The sequence below is a fragment of the Hyalella azteca genome, unplaced genomic scaffold, assembly GCF_000764305.2.
Source record: "Hyalella azteca isolate HAZT.00-mixed unplaced genomic scaffold, Hazt_2.0.2 contig6947, whole genome shotgun sequence".
NCBI lineage: Eukaryota > Metazoa > Arthropoda > Malacostraca > Amphipoda > Hyalellidae > Hyalella > Hyalella azteca.
Genome location: NW_025937086.1, coordinates 185,572 through 205,753, shown reverse-complemented (window position 1 = coordinate 205,753; position 20,182 = coordinate 185,572). Strand labels below are relative to the sequence as shown.

The following is a 20,182-nucleotide window of genomic DNA, read 5'->3' as shown; positions in this document are numbered from 1 at the left end:
ATTATATGGATGAAAATGTAATCCCTGTTGTTGGGCCATTATATGGATGAAAATGTAATCCCTGTTGTTGGGCCATTATATGGATGAAAATGTAATCCCTGTTGTTGGGCCATTATATGGATGAAAATGTAATCCCTGTTGTTGGGCCATTATATGGATGAAAATGTAATCCCTGTTGTTGGGCCATTATATGGATGAAAATGTTATCCCTGTTGTTGGGCCATTATATGGATGAAAATGTTATCCCTATTGTTGGGCCATAATATGGATGAAAATGTTATCCCTGTTGTTGGGCCGTTATATGGATGAAAATGTTATCCCTATTGTTGGGCCGTTATATGGATGAAAATGTTATCCCTGTTGTTGGGCCATAATATGGATGAAAATGTTATCCCTGTTGTTGGGCCATAATATGGATGAAAATGTTATCCCTGTTGTTGGGGCATAAAATGGATGGAAATGTTATCCCCGTTGTTGAGCCATAATATGGATGAATCTTAAATTTAAAATCTCGCAAATGATCAAAATCCTAAACTGCGTTTTGGCACGTATAAAAAAATCATAGTTAATACACCGTCTTAAGTTATTGACTTATTCTAATTTCTTTGGCATCGCTAAACTTAATTCGTCGTTTTTTCCACCTTGCTCTTTGGAAGGACAGATCATACTTAAAATCTATTATAATTAATTAAATTTCATTATTATTATTCATAAAGAAAATGCAACTTTGTACGCATCATAATGATTCCATTGTTGTCTTTGGTTTAAAAGTTCAATCGTCGATTAAAGTTGCTTAAAAAAATAGCAACTAATTCAGTAAAATATAAAAATGTGAAATAACAGTCGAGGAATGAGCTTAAGTAGCAAGGTTCTTTGACCACAGAAGAAATATTTAATTTAATATACAAAAATATATAAATTTAATTAACGGGCCGAAGTGAGCGAAGTTCCAAAATTCGTTTCCAGAGGCCAGCCATGAAATAAGCGCTTTACTGTTGATGTCAACAAACTTTTTCTCTTATGAATTTTGAAAGTAAATTTCAACAGATTTAATGAGTAGTTCAGATCTCTGTCAACATTCAAGTTTGAATCGCAGTAGTTGAAAAGTATCAGATGTTATTTTCTATTCAAGTATGTCTTTGCTTAGTATTCTGTTTTAAACGAGATTGCATGTAGACTCCAAGTCTAGTAAGTATAATAGATTTATAGACGACAGCGCCATGATTAAATTATTGATATCGAAATTTCTATAAATTAACTGAATACGTAACAAAGCTGACTCAAGACACTTTAAAATTAACGTCTATATTACAAGAGTTCACTAATTTGAAGTGACTATTGGCACTATATTTGGGCACTGCTTCGACTGAGATTATTTGTATGAATGCCCAAAAACCATCACACACGAAGACTTCCATTAAATGCACAGCAGACAAAATAAATTCACTTATACCTAAGGTATAAGTTATACCGATAAGGTATACCGTATAAGGTATACCTTATACCTATGTCAGGAAAAACCTCAACACAAATATGGTGCGCGCATTAGAAGCCTTAAGCACGTCTTGAAATTTTCTCCAGAACCTCATAGACTTCCCCCTCCTCCTTCACCCCCGTTAATCCCCATCCACTTCTGAAATGGTAATTTTAGTGGCATAACTAAATTTTGTGAACGGTCTCAATTAGTCTGGCTTTCATTCAGAGAAATGAATGGGAATTTGTCCAAATAGCGATGCACTTCTTGTGCTTGTTTACGTCACTCGGACCAAATTTGGCCCGGCAAATAGGCGTGTAGATGCTCCGTTTTTTGCTGTGGGTAAGAAAGTTGATCTCTATTTGAACAACGTGGCCCATTTATTTTTCAGAATGTTTGGTCCCAGTTGCTGTCCCCTGTCACCGCGATGTCGTCCCCCGTCCCCCATCACCGCGGTTGGGGATCACAAGAGTAGCACACGGGGCAGGGGGGGAAGGGCAACTCGGGGGGTTGTGGGGGAAGCTGAGGTTCGGGTCACACCGAGGTGGTTCTTTCCTCCATCTGCGTGAACCGTCGCTGGGGTTGTTGGGGAGGAGGGGGCAGAGGGCGCCGAAGAATAGAAGGATGGGTTCTGTCACGGGAAGTAAGAGGCGGACACTCTCTATGACCTCTTAGTGGAGGAGGAGAAGGAAGTTTGAGGCGATGGTGGGGAAACTGTTGAGGATTTAAGGGGGACATGCTACGTAAACTTCCAGGTCGGTTGCCTAGCCTTGCCAATCCCTCAGGTTCACTAAAACTAACACCCGATGAGCTTCCCAACCGCCTACATGACATGGCTAAAGAACCATCCCTAGGTAATGTCGAAATCTGGTGATAGGAATGACTGTTTTGATTTTGGAAGGCTCGCCTAGGTAAAGATTGGGATCTGTAGGCAGAAAATGGCCTGTCATTGTTAAGGTACGGCGCTTGTATCCTGCATGGCATGGCGTTGTATCGACTTATGTGTGACATAGCACCACAGTCTTCACTTAAAGTCTCTTCCATATTAGCACAACAGGGACCGAGTAAACCTTCTTCAGAGACACACGTAAGTAATTCAGGTCTAAACATAGGCCCTCCAGTATCAATAGAAGAAGCAAACGAAAGATTCTTTGGCACTCTCCGAAAATCCATCTCATACTTGGGCATCACCATTAAAGGTTCCGCACCACATGTACACGTTGGACCTGTGGGTCCTCTCACTGGGCCGTTCTGCATCTGAAGAGGACTGAAAAGCTGGCCCGGCTTCTCGATGTGTTTATCGAATCCAGGAAATCGGGGGATATCCTCAGTGTTATGGTGGTTTTCTGAAGGACGCGTGAAGGATCCAGGCTGGGACTCGGGGGCCATGGGTGTCGCCTTCAAAAAGAAGAGGCATGAAGCGCCCGCCAGAGTGCAGGCGCTTGAGAAAAAGTAGCCGCTCTTCGCTGACGCTTCGTTTATGTAACCTGGCGGACCAAAGAGAAGTTGTACTCTAGCTGCTGAAATTGTCATAACAATTGAGTAGGTAGTTCTTAGTTAAATTTTTCTTATCGTCACTAAAAACATTAAGCACTAAATTAAAATTTTACACTGATTGCCAAGCCCATATTATACAATTTGTGTCTGAAAAACAGTAATAAAAACATTTTTTTACTTGATCGCAATACTCAATAACAATGAACTACTTACTCAATCACAGATAAGCGGACACCTCCCGACTTCAATTTACCATCATAGCTCTAACAGATTTGTATAAAAAAAATTATGCAAATATGTAAGCGAATGTATTGATGCCTAGTAAACTATAATGTAAATAAATTTAGTGTAAATGCGTAAGCAAATATATAGTTGCGCTAAGATATTTTTAGGTAAATTAGTATGCAAATAAACACATAACGCACCAGTTATGGGTACCCCGACGAGGATGGGTATGGCGGACGCCGCCTGCATGAAGCCCCATGCCCTGGCGAAGTGTCGTGCCCGTGCCCTCTCCAGGACGAGCATCTGCAGGGCATAGTGGGCACCCCCCAGCAGCATGCCGTACAGCCACATGAACAGCGCGTACCCATGATACCCACGTACCGCCGTCAGCGACAGACTCATCGCGCCTGTGGATAAGTGGGTCACATGAATAACGCATACCCGTGATACCCCCGGGTACCTTTGATACCCCGGGTACCTGTGATACCCCGGGTACCTGTGATACCCCGGGTACCTGTGATACCCCGGGTACCTGTGATACCCTGGGTACCCGTAATACCCTGGGTACCAGTGATACCCCGGGTACCAGTGATACCACGGGTACCTGTGATACCCCAGGTACCTGTGATACCCCAGGTACCTGTGATACCCCGGGTACCTGTGATACCCCGGGTACCTGTGATACCCCGGGTACCTGTGATACCCCGGGTACCTGTGATACCTCATGATACCCCGTGATACTCAGTGATACCTCGGCTACCAGAGATACTAAGCGATACTCCGGGTATCCATAATACCCGCGTGATACCCTATTTACATGTAATACCTCGAGATACCCGTGTGCCCGTGATACCCACGCACCACCGCTAGTGAAAGACTCATCACACCTGTAAATATATACTTTTCCTAGTTGGACATATTTAATTATCCTACGTTATTCAAAAATTTGTTTTGAGAGTTCTAACTGTTTAAATTATTCTTCGTTAAAAATAGTGAAATCTAGTCCTGACAGCATAATAACTGAATCGCTAAATAATTAAAGTTGCTTTAAATTGTGTTAAACTTATAACCAGAGGCTACAAGTACGTCAAATTTTCATTGGGTAGATCAGAATATTATTACTCGATTAAAATTATCTTATTATTGGTTGTATTATTTGAGATTAATACTTGGCAGTGATCTCACCGAGGGAAAATAGGGCTGCTGGCAGTAATCTCACCGAAGGAAAATAGGGCTGCTGGCAGTAATCTCAACGAGTCGAGGGACAATAGGGCTGCTGGCAGTAATCTCACCGAGGGACAATAGGGCTGCCTGACACAGGTACTGGCGGGAAATAAGGCATTGGTTGCTGCGCCGCACCACGATCAGCCCAAAGCCCAGGCAGCCCAGCGCGTAGGCGAAGCCCAGGAAGGTTTGCAGGAGAATCAGCGAGGAATCTTCCAAGCCTTCTTCTTGTGCACCAAGAATCTGCAATAAAATTAATAACTAAGATTAGAGTACAAGGTTCACTTTGTAGCCTTACGGTTTATTTTTACAACACTTCTCTTTAACTTCACTTCTTGTTTGTTTGTCTGCTACAAATCTTGTAATCAAAATTTAATACACTTCTACTTATCCTATCGATCTGAAATTTTGCACACTTGTGTAAAGTTGGAGACAATGCATGAATCAAATGTCAAAATAAATGATTTTAAAAATTATTTTTTTTTCAATATTAAAAAAATTTGAAAAAATAATTTTGTCAGCTACAAATCTCATAACTGATATTCAACAAACTTTTACCTGTCTAATTAATCTGAAATTTGCACACTTGGGTGAAGTCAGAGGCAATGCATGAATCAATTAACAGAATAAATAAATAAAAAAAATTATATATTAAAACAATTTTATATATTAAAAACATTGCAAAATTAATTTTTTTAATATTCGAAAATTAAATGAGAAATTCATTGTACATCTGTAAGATTGGAGACACTGGATTCTTTGGAAGTGTTGTCTTTAAAAAGTAATTTTCAAACGTATATTATTTAGTGTGAAATTGTAGATCAGGAAAATAAAAGTCAACATAATATGATATGGCGAAATTTATGTATGACAGAAATTTAAGTCCTTTTACTATTTCTTAGCATCACGACTTACTAAGGAACCAGATGAACGAGGCTATCAAGCCGACAATTTATTATTTAATTTTACCATGAAGAAGATCATGACCCAGATCCCCGCTTGCAAAACAAACTATTGTTAACTTTTTCAGAAGTAACATTTCTAAATGTAACATTACCGATGCGAGATATAACATATAGACTAATACTTCCGATGCGACAGATAACATTTATGAAAGTACAATAAAATATATATAATGGGTATAATAACAAAAAACACAAGTAACTCTTCAAGAACAGACTAGACGAAGCTATGCAGGAGCATATGTTCAGTCTTAAAATGCCTAGCAAATTACGGACCAGGCCATAAGTCCAGCAGCTATCTCAATCAATCGTCAGTTATGGAAAGATCGGGTTCCAAAGGCCGGATCCCTTGTGAATCAAGTCACGAAAAGTTCAAGAATCGGCAACAGGCCATGGGCCTATTTTTTCAGTGCCAACACTTCTATTCTATTTCTATTCTATTTCTATTCTATTCTATCCTATTCTATTCTAAGAGACTCACCAAGAAGAAGAGCGGTGCGTAAAGCCCCGCGGAGAAGATAGCGGAGGCCAGCACCAGCACCTGCATGGAGCGCGCCTTCAGGCACTGCATCTCGAAGTATGGCGGCTTCTCGTCACACCGGCCCTTGTCCTTGACCTCAACAACCATGAATAATGACTTATATACCGAAAAAAGTGTTTAAACTATAGATGCTCAAGCAAATAATTAATTGCTTGAGAATAATAATAATAAATTATAGAATTATTATATAATAATTAATAGTTATACTCGCCTAATGACGAATAATGACAATATTTGAAAATTATTTTAAATATACACGAACAACGAAGAAGAACTAGATTATTTATGATCATAATAACCGTTCAAAATATAATCCGCAAAAAAAAAAAATTTTTTAAAAACAATTTTAAAATATCACAATACACAGTTCTGTCCAATGTATAGTGGTTATTTATTGTTATTATAGCATCGAATATGACCCGATAGCATAAAGTTATCTGATCAATTTTATTTGTTGAAAACGTGGTCATTCCATCATAAATTTCATTATTTGGTATAGTACTTCACCGGTAGGTGGAAGCAAATTCAAATATTTATTGTGAATGCATCTGATAAATTAAATCAATCATCAATTGATTTCAATCAATCAATTAAAAAATCACGTGACACTAACGTTCAGAGGTACAGCAATTTTATATTGCAAGTCAATGCCAAAAATGTTTTTCAGCGAACAAGAAAACTTTTTCTGCGTCCACCGAGAAAGTCCTGAACATCTTGTCAGGTACCAAGTAAAAATCTTGTGCAATAATTTAGATATTTCCACTATACAAATCTGGAGTGAACTTTAAAAAAATCGACACTAATCCGGAACGAACTAATGAATAAAATTCGACGTCACAATTTTGCTAGGAAAAATCTCCAATACGCGCAAACGGATACTCGCAGTTAACACGGCAATTACTTTTTACTAAAAAATTTACACCGGTAAGTTAAAAAAAAGTTAAATAATCTCCTTGCACCCCGCTAACTAAAAAAATCTAGTTTCATACCCTCTTTTTCTGGTTCTTGAGATGGAGGATGGCTCGTCGTTGTGGATGGTACAGGGAGGCTGAGCGGTAACAAATGCCCAGGATAAATGACAGAAAAACTGTGCCCGTAACGGCCTGCAGTCCCAGCCTCCAGCCGATTGACCTGCGCGGTGAGAAAATCAACAATGTGATGTAAATATGCACGGAAAATTTAGAACGATGGATTTTTTCATAGCTTATGAAGTTTTCAACGTCAATTGAGGAATGAAATGATTGTGAGTTGCTCGGGTACAGCAGCATGATTAATGCTCGGGTACAGCACGAGCATTACCATAAGATTGACACTCGGTCAATGGCTTCACTACCTAATAATTAAAAAAAAAACGTGCTCCGCGACAACAATGAGCTAATAATGATGTTTAAAAATGTGTGAAATAAAATATATATTTTGAATGATATCATTAGACCTCACTTGTTGACCTCTTTGAAGAATACGGGAAATAAAGTGATGCACACAATGCTTCCGGTCTGTATGACACTCAGAAAGAATGAATGAAACATATTGTCCAAATAGTGACACACGTTCTCACTCACAGCACGAGAAAAAAATAGACTTGTCACTGGTACGCCTTCTCGACAGGCCAAAGTGGATCAAAATGACCCACATAAGGGCATCACTAATTGAGTCTCACTCATTCATTAAAAGATGAGTTGAGATCTAGGAAAGAGCCATTCATTTTTCTGAGTGTCTCATCTACAATAACTCCCACCTCAGATAATTTTAACCATAAATAATAATCATAAATAATAATCCTAAATAATCACCAATAATTGTAATCATAAAGCCTCACTTGATGACCTCCTTGAAGAACACGGAGAACAAAGTGATGCCCACGCCACTGCCGGTCTGTACGATCATCTCCACAAACTCACGTCGCCGTTTGAAATACTGGCCTAACATCAACGATGCCGCCTCCCTAGTCAGCCCAACACCTACACCCAGCACCAGCGACCAGCTGTTCAAATAATTACTTTATTCATGATAGAATTTAACGTGAGTCATAGATAAATATTACATGTTGTTCAGTGAAGAAAAGAAAACATTTATTATTTGGAAAAAAGGAATATGGTTATGGTGAGTAATGATATATCATTTACCAACAACTGGTTTATTACTTTTATGGGAATTTCATTCATTTCACGAGCTCTCACCGATAATTTGTATATGATCACACCCTTCTAATTTAATTGAGTAATCGTCTTAAATAAAATACTGAAATAGATTCTTACCAATTTCGCAATTATTAATGATCAAAATACCTGGGTAATATCTTAACTATTTTCAACGAGTTAGATACCTGAGAAATATCTGGTGCAGCTGTAGGGCAAAGGAAGCAAATAGTGTCGCTAGTGCCATGACTAGCCCTCCAATGACGGCCGTGAGACGCGTGCTCTTGCGGCGACACAACGCAACCACCAACGGCGCCGTGCAGCGCGACACTGCCAGACTTGTCGACCCTACCCAACCTAGCAGGAGAAATACGTGTCAATAACGTGTCTACGGATACACAAACCGTCATCAATGTTATTTGGGCCTAAAGAGGTGAGGTAAGTAGACTTACTGTCAGTTGGTGAAGAATATGAGAAGTTTAATGGATGAAAGGGATGAACCCCAATTAAAATTTGAGGCAGTTTTTGAGCCGGGCCGGCGTCGCAAGGGGAATGCTACAAGTAGTGAGGGAGCAGGTAAGGGGCAGGCCTGTCCCTTTTCGAATTAAGCCAGTGTATGATGAATTGAGGACTTGCTGCAAATCGGCCGTTACCGGCGATGGCGATTTAAATCCTGCTTCAAATCTGCTGGAATGCGGTAGGCATTCCCTATCTTGCTCTAAACCTGCTCCAAACCTAAACTGCTACGTTAAGTAGACTCTTTGCGCTCCGAATTTCAAAAGGGACTATGAGCTAACTTATTGAGTTAGTTATATAGTACAGATTACTTTTAATTCATAACCAATTATCAATAACTCATAGCTATATCATCGATAAATTTGAGGAAAATAAAGTGACGTAATCGAAAAACGAAAATAAACTTAGTCTGATGAAGACGATGTTTTAGACAAGTTTAATTGATATAGGGCAGGGATGAAATTTCCTTCATCTGAAATATGCTTCAATACAAAATTAACTACCAGTCTCAGTTATTTCTATCAAGATATTTTTCCACTGAGAGGTGGCACTGGTCTTGGATGCATTAAGTGTACGAGCCTTTGACAGATACTTTCTTTTGTAAAAAAATGTCCTTCCATCCAATGATACCGCGTGATGATAGCCCAAGGGTAACTAATCAATTGTTGTAATTATTATTTATCAAGGTAAAAGATAACGTAGTTAATTCGAAACAAAGATAAAAAATTAAAGCTTTAAAACTAAAGTAAATGTTCGTAAATGCGACCACCATAACTCAACGATTAGATTTTCAACGGCAGTTTTTCAATTGCCCGACGTTTGACTCACTGGCAGTGACAGCGCTGCGCTGGCTGAGCCCCACGTGGTTGACCAGGTCGGTGTAGAGCACCCCGAAGGAATACTGCATCCCTGTCGTCAGGATGTGGATGACGAACACGCATCCACATACCACCCAACCCCAGCCACCTGCGCGTTAGGAATATCTCTAGAACATCGCTAGAAGATCTCTAGAACATTTAAAAAATACCTAGAACATCTCTACAACATCTCAATAACATCACTAGAACATCTCTAAAATATCTCTAGAACATCTCTAGTACATCTCAATAACATTTCAGAAACATCTCTAGAACATCTCTAGAATATCTCTAGAACATCTCTAGAATATCTCTAGAACCTCTCTAGTACATCTCTAGTACATCTCAATAACATTTCAGGAACATCTCTAGAATATCTCTAGAACATCTATAGAATATCTTATGCTTTCTGGACAATTAACGGATCATATTGTCCAAATACTAACCCACTAGACAAGGCTAAATTAAACGTTGTTTGGATGAATAAACGTGAGTTCAACGTTGGTTAAAAGTCATCTGTCCGGCACTGAAGAGCAAGCGTAGCACTGAAATGTTCTTTTACCGGGCCAAACTGGGTCAGGTTGACCCACAAAACTGCGTAAATTTCATTGATATTTCGACACTATCACTCATTTCTGTGAATGTAGTTATAATAAGTCTTTGGTTAGGAAACGAACAGGCAACTTTTTTAAATGCAGTGAATAGTGACGCAAACTTCAAAACAATTAACCCAAGAGCATCTCATTTGATCAAAGAAATAAATTGAAATCAAAATTTCCAGAAAATCAGCTGTACATAGCTTCAGTACTTTCAATAAATAATCAAATGAAAAAATATACTTGCCTGCACCAGTGTATATCAAGGTACCATCTTTCTTCAAAGTAGATGCATTGACTTACAGACCCGTCTTCAGGAGAGTAAAGCTACAGGATACTAGTGCTGCCCTATGACCTACATTTGCTACCATATGGTCCACATTTTCTACTTATGACCAACCTTTACTGCCTCATGACCCACCTTCAGGATAGTGGTGCTGCCTCATGACCCACCTTCAGGATAGTGGTGCTGCCTCATGACCCACCTTCAGGATAGTAGTGCCGCCTCATGACCCACCTTCAGGATAGTAGTGCTGCCTCATGACCCACCTTCAGGATAGTAGTGCTGCCTCATGACCCACCTTTGTTACCACATGACCCACCTTTAGGATAGTAGTGCTGCCTCATGACCCACCTTCAGGATGGTAGTGCTGCCTCATGACCCACCTTTAGGATAGTAGTGCTGCCTCATGACCCACCTTTGCTACCACATGACCCACCTTCAGGATAGTAGTGCTGCCGGATAGTGGAAGTCTTAGGGTCGTGACGACGCAGGGCAGGGATCGTCTTCTGGAAGGAGTTCATCTCGCGCTCCCCCAGGACGGCACTTCGGTCCTCCTCCTCCTCGTCTTCTTCTTCTTCGTCAGCGTCCTGATCGTCCTGGTCGTGGCCAGCCTCCTCGTCGTCCCTGCAGACGTGGCGCTTGTGTTGATGTTGATGAAGTCCTTCGTCACCGGGCTCGTATCCACCTCCTGAACGACTCCGCCTACCATCTGCACGTGGAAATATATCATTAGGATGATAAATAAAAGTAATTAAATATATTGAACATAAATTGCTATTAATATTTGGCAAAGTTTGCAGGATTGTGTGAGGGTTTGAAGCTCGACACCACGAATATATAAGGGCTGTTAGGACGCTGGTCCAGGATACCTAGCCAGAGGCCATACTTTCAAAACTCGCTAAGTGAACGTAAGTACTTACGCTCTATTTTCTTGTCTATGATTGGTGTATTTTGCTTGAAAGGCCGTCAATGATTGGCCGATAAACTTACGATCTCTTGACTTTTTCTGAAAGTATAGGCCAAGGACCTGAAATTTCATTCATAGTTGGTATTGGAATGGACGTGCGCGCTGGCCTCAGGTAAAGAATTTAGATCGGTCATTAACGCTGCATGAAAAATCTATTACTAGCATAAAAGAATTAAAAGTTCAGCTCGCACTCAGCAGTTAAGAGAAAGTTTAATTAATGAGTATTCTCTACAATCCTGATAGAGTAAAACATTCAGTTATGAATGTCAACATTATAAAAAAAAACAATGTACTAAAACGTTCGACACGGTCGCCAGTGATGGACTAGGAAAAATTGGAGGACTCAACGTGTTAATAGACACCAGCAAATTAGTTGCAAACCAACGAAAAAACTACAGCCGCGAGATCTGTTAGCTTCAAATTATTACAATGAATGTCTAAACAAACTCGACTTTTATTCTTGTTTTGAGATCGTTTTTCCAGATCGTTATATAAATAAATTATTATTTATATATTTATTCCTCATTTATTTTTTATCTTCTAATTTTTTAATCGAGTGTGCGCATGAACGTAGTTTTATAATTCAGTAAATTGTTCTTAGTTTAATTAGATACTTCAAAGTCTCCGAATTTTGGTTGTACAGTTCGTACATGCGAGACCGTAAGTAAACAATTAATTAAGTGGCCATCCGAACACAATTAATTAAGTGGCCATCCGAACACAATTAATTAAGTGGCCATCCGAACACAATTAATTAAATGGCCATCCGAACACAATTAATTAAGTGGCCATCCGTACACAATTAGGTGGACATCCGTACACAATTAATTAAGTTGTCATTCGTACACAATAAGGTGAGCGTCCATATTCTAACCAGCAGTAGTTCGTACATGTTTAGATCTCTGCTCCTTGTACTCAAGTTAATTAAAATCTGTGGCGTGAGTAAACGCGCTTTAGCTGTGCCTGCGACGCCTGCCAGTTGGCTTGTCAATTGAAGCCTGTTGGAAGCTTCATCAAATTGAAGCTGACACAGCCTGCATAGCGCTTCATATTGCTTCTGAAGCAACTGGATGTAAAATAAGAACAAAACGCTCTACTTGGAACATTTGGTCGCCGTTCCTCTCAATAAATGAACGTGAAATGTTCATTTCTGAAGCCAACTTGTGGTCAATACCCGTTAGATTTAAGATATGATGCAATCGAAATATCAATAGAGAAAAATATTGGTAATTTTAAACAATTATTACTGGCACCTCGAATGCTTCAGGGCTGTTTTTAGCGCATTTTCTCATTTATGGAAAAAATGCCCTATTGTGCTCATCATGTCCGTCTGTCCGTCCGTCTGTCTGTCCGTTAGTGACTTCACGTTTTCGCCGACGAGAAAATGCGCTCTCTGTCACTCACTGCAGTGAGTACCGAGTTATATTTTTTTAGCTTTCATCTTTTGTAGCATAAAACTTGTATTGATTATAGATTAATTTATTGAATAGTGTCGTAGCAATTTTGATCTTTCTTGGGATATTTAAAGCTAGCCAAATGAATTAAATTCTAAATTATTAATTCACACAACGTAGTAAAAAAGGAACCCAATTTTCTAATTATCAGAGATCTAGCAGCAGTTAGGAGCAGAGATCGAGCAGCATGATAATGAGCTCATTCCTCAGGCTGGTAATTCTCTTCACAGGAAGATCAGTACAGAACGAACTTATCTGCCTTATCTTATCGCTTGTCTAGGGCCAAACTTTATGCCCGGTGTTTGAGTTCGGAGGTTGGGTTTGTTTGAGCGGCGAGCGAGATTCAATCATCTTCAGGGTCCAGCAGCTCGCTTGCTGCAGATTGTAGCGAAGGCAAACTACTTCCCGGGGAGTTTTAGGCTTTCGGTTTACACGAGGAACGTTTATAAGCAAGAAAAGCTAAAGATTATAAACTAAAAACGATGAAAGCAAACGATAATGAGGTAGCGGAAGCTCTGATGTTGACAAATATTACTGCTGTTGACAAATGTTACTGCTCTTAATAAATATAACTGCTGTTGACAAATATTACTGCTATTGATAAATATAACTGCTGTTGATAAATATTACTGCTATTGATAAATATTACTGCTGTTGACAAATATTACTGCTGTTGACAAATATTACTGCTGTTGACAAATATTACTGCTGTTGACAAATATTACTGCTGTTGACAAATGTTACTGCTCTTAATAAATATAACTGCTGTTGACAAATATTACTGCTGTTGACAAATATTACTGCTGTTGACAAATATTACTGCTGTTGACAAATATTACTGCTGTTGACAAATATTATTACTGTTGACAAATATTACTGAAAACTTTGTCCACTGATACATTGGCCGTCGTTAGTTTCATTCGTATCGAAATCAAAACAAGACAAGACAAGAGCTACCAGCGCTGCATGAAGAGATAATCAATGATACAATTTATTAAAGAAAAACTCTTATGAGCATCAGATGTAAATAATATTAATCAGATTTCATTTTCTATAACACGAAGGAACAACAAAACTTGGAACATCAAAGTGCAGTAAAGAAAGCTTATGTTGAATTTTAATCTTGACAACTCGGCTTGATAATTCTGCATTAAGAACGAAGCTCGTTTAGTAGAATAAGGAAACTAAAATACAAAATATATATTACGAGAGATTGAATTAAAAAAAATCAACAATTCTATTTGTACAAAAAATTATGCATTTCAAAAAACATTTATTGAAGGATTTAATACTTTTGATCCGTTTTGCCTAGTGGTGGGTGTCGTGACTTACATTTCCTTTCATTCAAATGTTGAACAAAAATAGCTAGATTTAACAATAAAAAACGTAGTCAATCAGAGACGTAGTCAATATCAGACAAGGAGAAGTCAAAATCTTTGGCTTAGTGTCAGGACATTTTTCAATGCCATAAGTTGCTCGCAGCTTGTCCAATAAAAGTGAGCTATTTAGCATAAATCGAGCGACTGTGAAAGAATTTTGTCGACTTGCAAGTTCAAACTGAGCGAAGGAGAAGCCTGGCAGCGTATTTTGACCTAATATCAGCCTAGTGATGGGCACACTTTCTAGTGACACGAAACTCTCTCAAAGAAATGAGTGAGGCTTTGTCCAAATATTGATGAATTTTTGCCCATTTATGGGTCGTCATGACCCAGTTTGTCCAGGAGAAGAAGAGCGTTTCAGTTCTAAATGCAAGAAATGTGTCACTATTTGGGAAAAGTGACCCATATTTTTGTCAGTCCGGTAGAAGAACGCCGCAAGAAGAGACCGTACAAATGTCATGTGGCATCATTACAGCAGTTCTTCTAAGATTTTTTATAGCCTTCATATCGGCCAGCGTCAGAGGTTTGATCAAACAACTCCGGAAACCACGGTCCAGATACGAGATAATAAAATGCAGATTTTACAGGGTTTTGCGAATTTGCCTGAATCGACCGTGAAGGTTTGCGAAGAATACTTCTTGGCAGCATAGGAAAATGTGGTATTGAAGGCTTGCGCTGGTAACGCTGGCATCAAATGGCAGTAAGCAATAACACCATTTCAGATTATTATTGAATAATTTTTCCAGATATTCAAGTGCAAGTTCTTTGAAAACAGTGTGGAAAATGGGGCTCATACAAAACATCAATAGCAATGGTGAAATTTATTTTTTTTTCGGACATTAAAAAATTATTTTAGTTCTCGTTCTTAAGAACGAGACACTTGACATCTTTGTCAAGAATGACATCAAATAGAATATTGGAATAATTTTAAATTTTGGTATGTCAGAAAATAGTTCAACTACGTTTTAAATGTATAATAAAATTTTAGGATCACTTGATTGCTCAAATCTCAAAACAAAGAAAAAAAACAAGAGAACTCAAAGAATAGAGTGAGTTTCTGGCATATTTTTTTGCACTAACTAATCTATATAAAAATAACAGTTCCTAATTTTTGTCGCAAAATTCTCCAGAAAAGAACGTAAGAAGTATAAGAATCGGAACAGGCCATGGTCCTATTTCTTCAGTGCCGGCACCTCTATTCTATTCTATTTTATTCTAAAATTCTTACCGGAAATTAATGGAAAATAGTGCCATGAATAATGAGGTAAAAATAATATATAATGAATAAAAGATAATCAACATTGCACCAACATAGTAGAAGGAATTTCGTTTAAGATATTTTGTCGAGTATCAGCGTTTTTGGAAGATGGTATTTATGTCTTTGTATGTATTTCACAAGGATGGGATGATCGATAAATCCACAGCATCGAAAATATCGCTTCAAAAACACGAATATTTTACTGTATCCAAGGCCAAAAAATCGTGGAAACAACAGTTGAAAATCATTGGAGCGGTAAATGTTGGGCATTTGCAGGTGGATTAAACGGTTCGGGATGAAGGATTAATGCCATTCGGTATCAGGGATCCGTCCACGGACTTTGTGATGGGCGGACGAATGACGAAATTTTGTCAAATTGCGAATTCAGTTCATGTGCTTACAAAATTCCAGTTGAAATGTCCCAAAAAGCTGTAAAGTTGGAGTCAAAATCGAACGAAAATGGCCAAATACGTTTTTGAAAGAAGTTTAGTTTGGTGATCTGTGCGTGCGAAAATTCCGAAAGTTCTTCCAACTTCAAGTTATTCTTGCCATTGCTTTAATACTCGGTTCCGTTAAACCCACAAATTCCTTGTAAATGCGTTCGCCTTCCGCAATACCGACTTCACAAGTCACTGCATCTCAATGCTGTCTTGTTTGGCTTGCAAATTCTGGTCCTTTCCGTTGCATAATCTTTCCTATATGAACCTTCGTCCTGTCTAGTATTTATTCAGTTATTTTCTACTTCGTTTTAATGCCTTCGGTTACATACCAAACCTTGAACAGTTTAAAATTTTCAGTTCATTTAATGAATCATCTCTCAATTCTTTATATTGAAAACCTTTTTAACATTATTTACCACGTGTTTATTCAGTCGCCGGGAACTTCATTACGAGGGGATCCCTTCTTCACCTGCAGATTCCGTTTCAGGGTTGCGTGCGTCGTCAGACAAATGCACAGAAAATGTTAAAATTGTTGCAAGGACTTCCGTGCACATTGATGGTTTACACGAAGAATTTTGAAGTAGAATTCATTTCATTATGAAATTAGTTCAGTAAAGATTAAATAATGGCTGTTTATTGAAAGATTACACTACATTAAAGTATAATGAATAGCTGGTAGGTGGCAGTTTTTAATTGATTTTTATATGTGTATATTAATATCTGTTATAATATAGAATATTAAATTATATGTAAGTTATAGACAGTTTATTATTCTACATTCCTTAACTCAAGTTTAAAAAGTCGGCCACTTCGATCAAGGATAACAAGGGAAATGGGTTCTCAACTTTAAAAACTAAACGTTGCTTTTATTACGAAGTTGTGCCTAACTTAAGAGCTTGCTTCCCGTCCGCTCTCTCCTCTCACTCTAAGAAATGAGTGGGACGTTGTCCAAAAAAAGCGATGCTTTCTCTGCTCTTTCCTGAGTCATCCTGCCCCAGTTTGTCGCACATAAGCATTTAACCCATTCATTTATAGCGCATTTTCTCCTTTACGAAAAAAACGCTATTGTGCTCGCCATGTCCGTCCGTCCGTCCGTCTGTCTGTCTGTCCGTCCGTGACTTCACGTTTTCGTCGACGCGAAAATGCGCTCTCTGTCACTCACTGCAGTGAGTACTGAGTTATATTTTTTGAGTGTTTCCTTGACTCGCAGGCTGGAAATATATTTTTCTCAGAAGACTTCCCACCCAAATGTCCCATTATCGTATCTATTGCCTTATCATACCCGATAAGTACTAAAGTTTTCTTACGCTAACCACGATAACGCTAGCAATTCTTCGTTTTCGTACAGTCGTATTTATTTTGTATATAACAACTTTGAATGCGATATTCGCTCCTATAAAACCAGACTTGCGCAATATAATAAATAAATTAGAAGATTTTATGTTAAATTTCGGTGCAAATGTTCTATTATATTTCATTACGTCAACTTTTTATTAGACCAGTCGAGCTACAAGCTAGGAAACAAAGCTTAATTTAAGCTTAATTAAGCGCTCGCAATCGTTACGCACAATTAATTCTTAACTGACTGACAAATTAACAGCTGCTCGTTCTGGTAAGCCTCAGGTTTAAAAAAATCGTCATTACCTATGTATCAAAATTCCATTGCATTTGCATTATAATGAAAATAGATGAGGGACCACGGGCATTATTTATGCTTTATTTCTCTTACGCTCCCCTCACGCGGAACTAAAGGGAGAAAGAGGGTCTGTCGAACTGGTTCTAAACAAATTGAAGTGCCCTTTACAAGCTTTGTACTATTGTAGAGTCTGCAGTTCAAGTCTTTGGGGGAGTATTTCGATGAAGACAATCCTTCAAAGTCAGCTTTAGTAGTTTCAGTCCTTGGCTTGACATGGAAATCCATTTGAAAATTACGAGTCTCTCAATGACTCCCACCATTAAAGTAATTTCTTTTTCGCTATAAAGTTCCCTCATGTATCATGCCTGAGTCATTACTGAACTTTGGTTCTTGACTCAATGTCGCTAGTTTATTTGCAGCCTAAATGTGCGGTTTCTTTGGTCTTATCATTCCATCTAAGCTCACAATTACTCTTGAATAATTAAAAGTACTGACCTAAAATTTGTACAATAAAAAAAGGAGGGCTATTTAGAGTTTTCTATGAAATTGCTCCTCGAAAATGATTAAGTTGGTTGGTTATTAACGTTCGACAGAGAACCAACTTTTAAAAGACACATAAATCAGTGAAAAGTCTGCGGATTTTACTTCTAACATTTAGTAACATTAGAAAATTTTCAACAAATGAAATATTTTCTCGCGAACACAAAGTAATTTAACAATTAAGAATAGTTAACGGGGAGGGGGAGAGAAATTTAGTCCTTAATTTTTACAAACTATCAATCCAGTGATGTTTCCTAACTAATCACTCCAAATGTTCACAAAGTTGAAATCAAAATCAATTACAAGTAAATTTTAATCAAAAATACTTCAATTATCTAGTCAAATTCTATGCATCAAATAAATACAGTGACGTGAAGCCCTTGTTAAGCAAATTAAGTTCAATTGCCTACCAATTGTAGCTTATGAGCGGAGCACTCGCACCAAATTGGGATGGCATTAGGCAAGGATAGAGCTGGGAGATGTACAATTTACGAAGGTAATAGGCAAGGGAAGAGCTAGGATATGCTTAATTTACGAACGTAATAGGCAAGGGAAGAGCTAGGATATGCTTAATTTACGATGGTAATAAGAAAGGGAAAGGCTAAGAGATGTGCAATTTAGGAGGGCAATAGGTAATGGAAAAGCTAAGAGATGCACAATTTACGAAGGTAATAGGAATGGTAAGAGCGATGAGATGTAAAATTTGAAAGGTAATCGGCAAAGGAGCCTAACCAATGAATAAAAAAAAACATAATTTAAAATGCTCAATCCTGTACGTTTTCAAAACTTCATCAGTTCTAGAATTACACAGGCAGTAAGTTAAATAACTCGACACACTGCAATTATAAAGTTGTGGAAAAGGGATATTTTACTGTTAAATTTGCGGACAATTCGATACGAAATTAGTAAACAAAATTAATTACCAATACAAAATTGAGATTATTACCGAAGTTGAGGTTTAAATAGGCTTATAAAAGCGGATTCTTCAATTTAAATGTAAAAAGAGGATCGCAGGTAACACACTTAAAAGTTCCACGATGGCTGCAATCGGAGAGATGAGGATATTGTTCGTAACAAGTAAACTTTAGTATATAAAAATACGCGATAAAAATAAATATAAAGCCGCGTATTATTAAATAATAAAGAAATTATAATACAAAATTCTTTGACGTTATCGTTACATTATTGAGAGCAGTAACCAGGCTGAGAGAACAGCGTCGATGTATTTAACCCTCTACCGCCTGACACGAGTAACCGGAGCAATATTGTCACAAGCCTACTTCCTAAAAAGGATACGTTCTAGTGAATACAAAATGACTTGCACTGATGATTGCCGCCACGTACAACTTTAAAATGTTCTCTGTTGCGTACAAACGTCCTCAGGTTGCTACACTCAATAGTTTACGTATAATTTTTGCCGCCACGTACGACAACTTTAAAATGTTCTCTGTTGCGTACAAACGTCCTCAGGTTGCTACACTCAATAGTTCACGTATAGTTCAACTTGAAAGTTATGTTCCCGGAGAGTGACATACGGCGGTAGAGGGTTAAATTATTCACTGAATCTGTGGTAGCAGTTGTGAATAATTTATGCAAAACATTATTGTAATAATATTCATTTATTATTAATATTTTAATTTAGTTATGATGAATAATAAGGGTTGGATTCTATTGCAGTCAAATTCAGAAAAAAGAGGAACTAAATTTTCATTTATATTTTTATCATTTATTATTTTTTTTGCTTATATAACAATTAGTGAAATTTCTTATCGTTCAAATAAGGTTCCGTCGTGTTGTGCCCCGCTTCAAAGAGCCGAAAAAACTTCAAATTTCCATTAAGAGTAAGATCTGTTAATTCCCTGTATGTTGAATAGTTGCATGTTGTTTCATTAATCCTCCGCAAGTCGTTCCGGAAATCCTCTGCATGTTGTCCCGTTAATCCACTGCATGTTGTCCCGTTAATCCACTGCATGTTGTCCCGTTAATCCTCTGCATGTTGTCCCGTTAATCCTCCGCTAGTCGTTCCGGAAATCCTCTGCATGTTGTCCCGTTAATCCACTGCATGTTGTCCCGTTAATCCTCTGCATGTTGTTCCGTTAATCCTCTGCATGTTGTCCCGTTAATCCTCTGCATGTTGTTCCGTTAATCCACTGCATGTTGTTCCGTTAATCCTCTGCATGTTGTTCCGTTAATCC

General features: G+C 38.2%; 1 protein-coding gene across 1 annotated transcript in view; it reads right to left on the bottom strand.

Moving 5' to 3' along the window:
• Positions 1–329: 329 nt before the first annotated feature.
• Positions 330–20,182, bottom strand: part of LOC108671632 — a gene marked incomplete in the record, with an annotated part of 151,304 nt that continues 131,451 nt past the window's right edge. Inside the window, 9 exon segments of the mRNA XM_047881070.1 lie at positions 330–2,961; positions 3,397–3,603; positions 4,489–4,663; positions 5,864–5,998; positions 6,913–7,054; positions 7,743–7,907; positions 8,250–8,418; positions 9,406–9,543; positions 10,750–10,848. Of these exon segments, the coding sequence (XP_047737026.1) occupies positions 2,009–2,961; positions 3,397–3,603; positions 4,489–4,663; positions 5,864–5,998; positions 6,913–7,054; positions 7,743–7,907; positions 8,250–8,418; positions 9,406–9,543; positions 10,750–10,848 (2,183 nt within the window).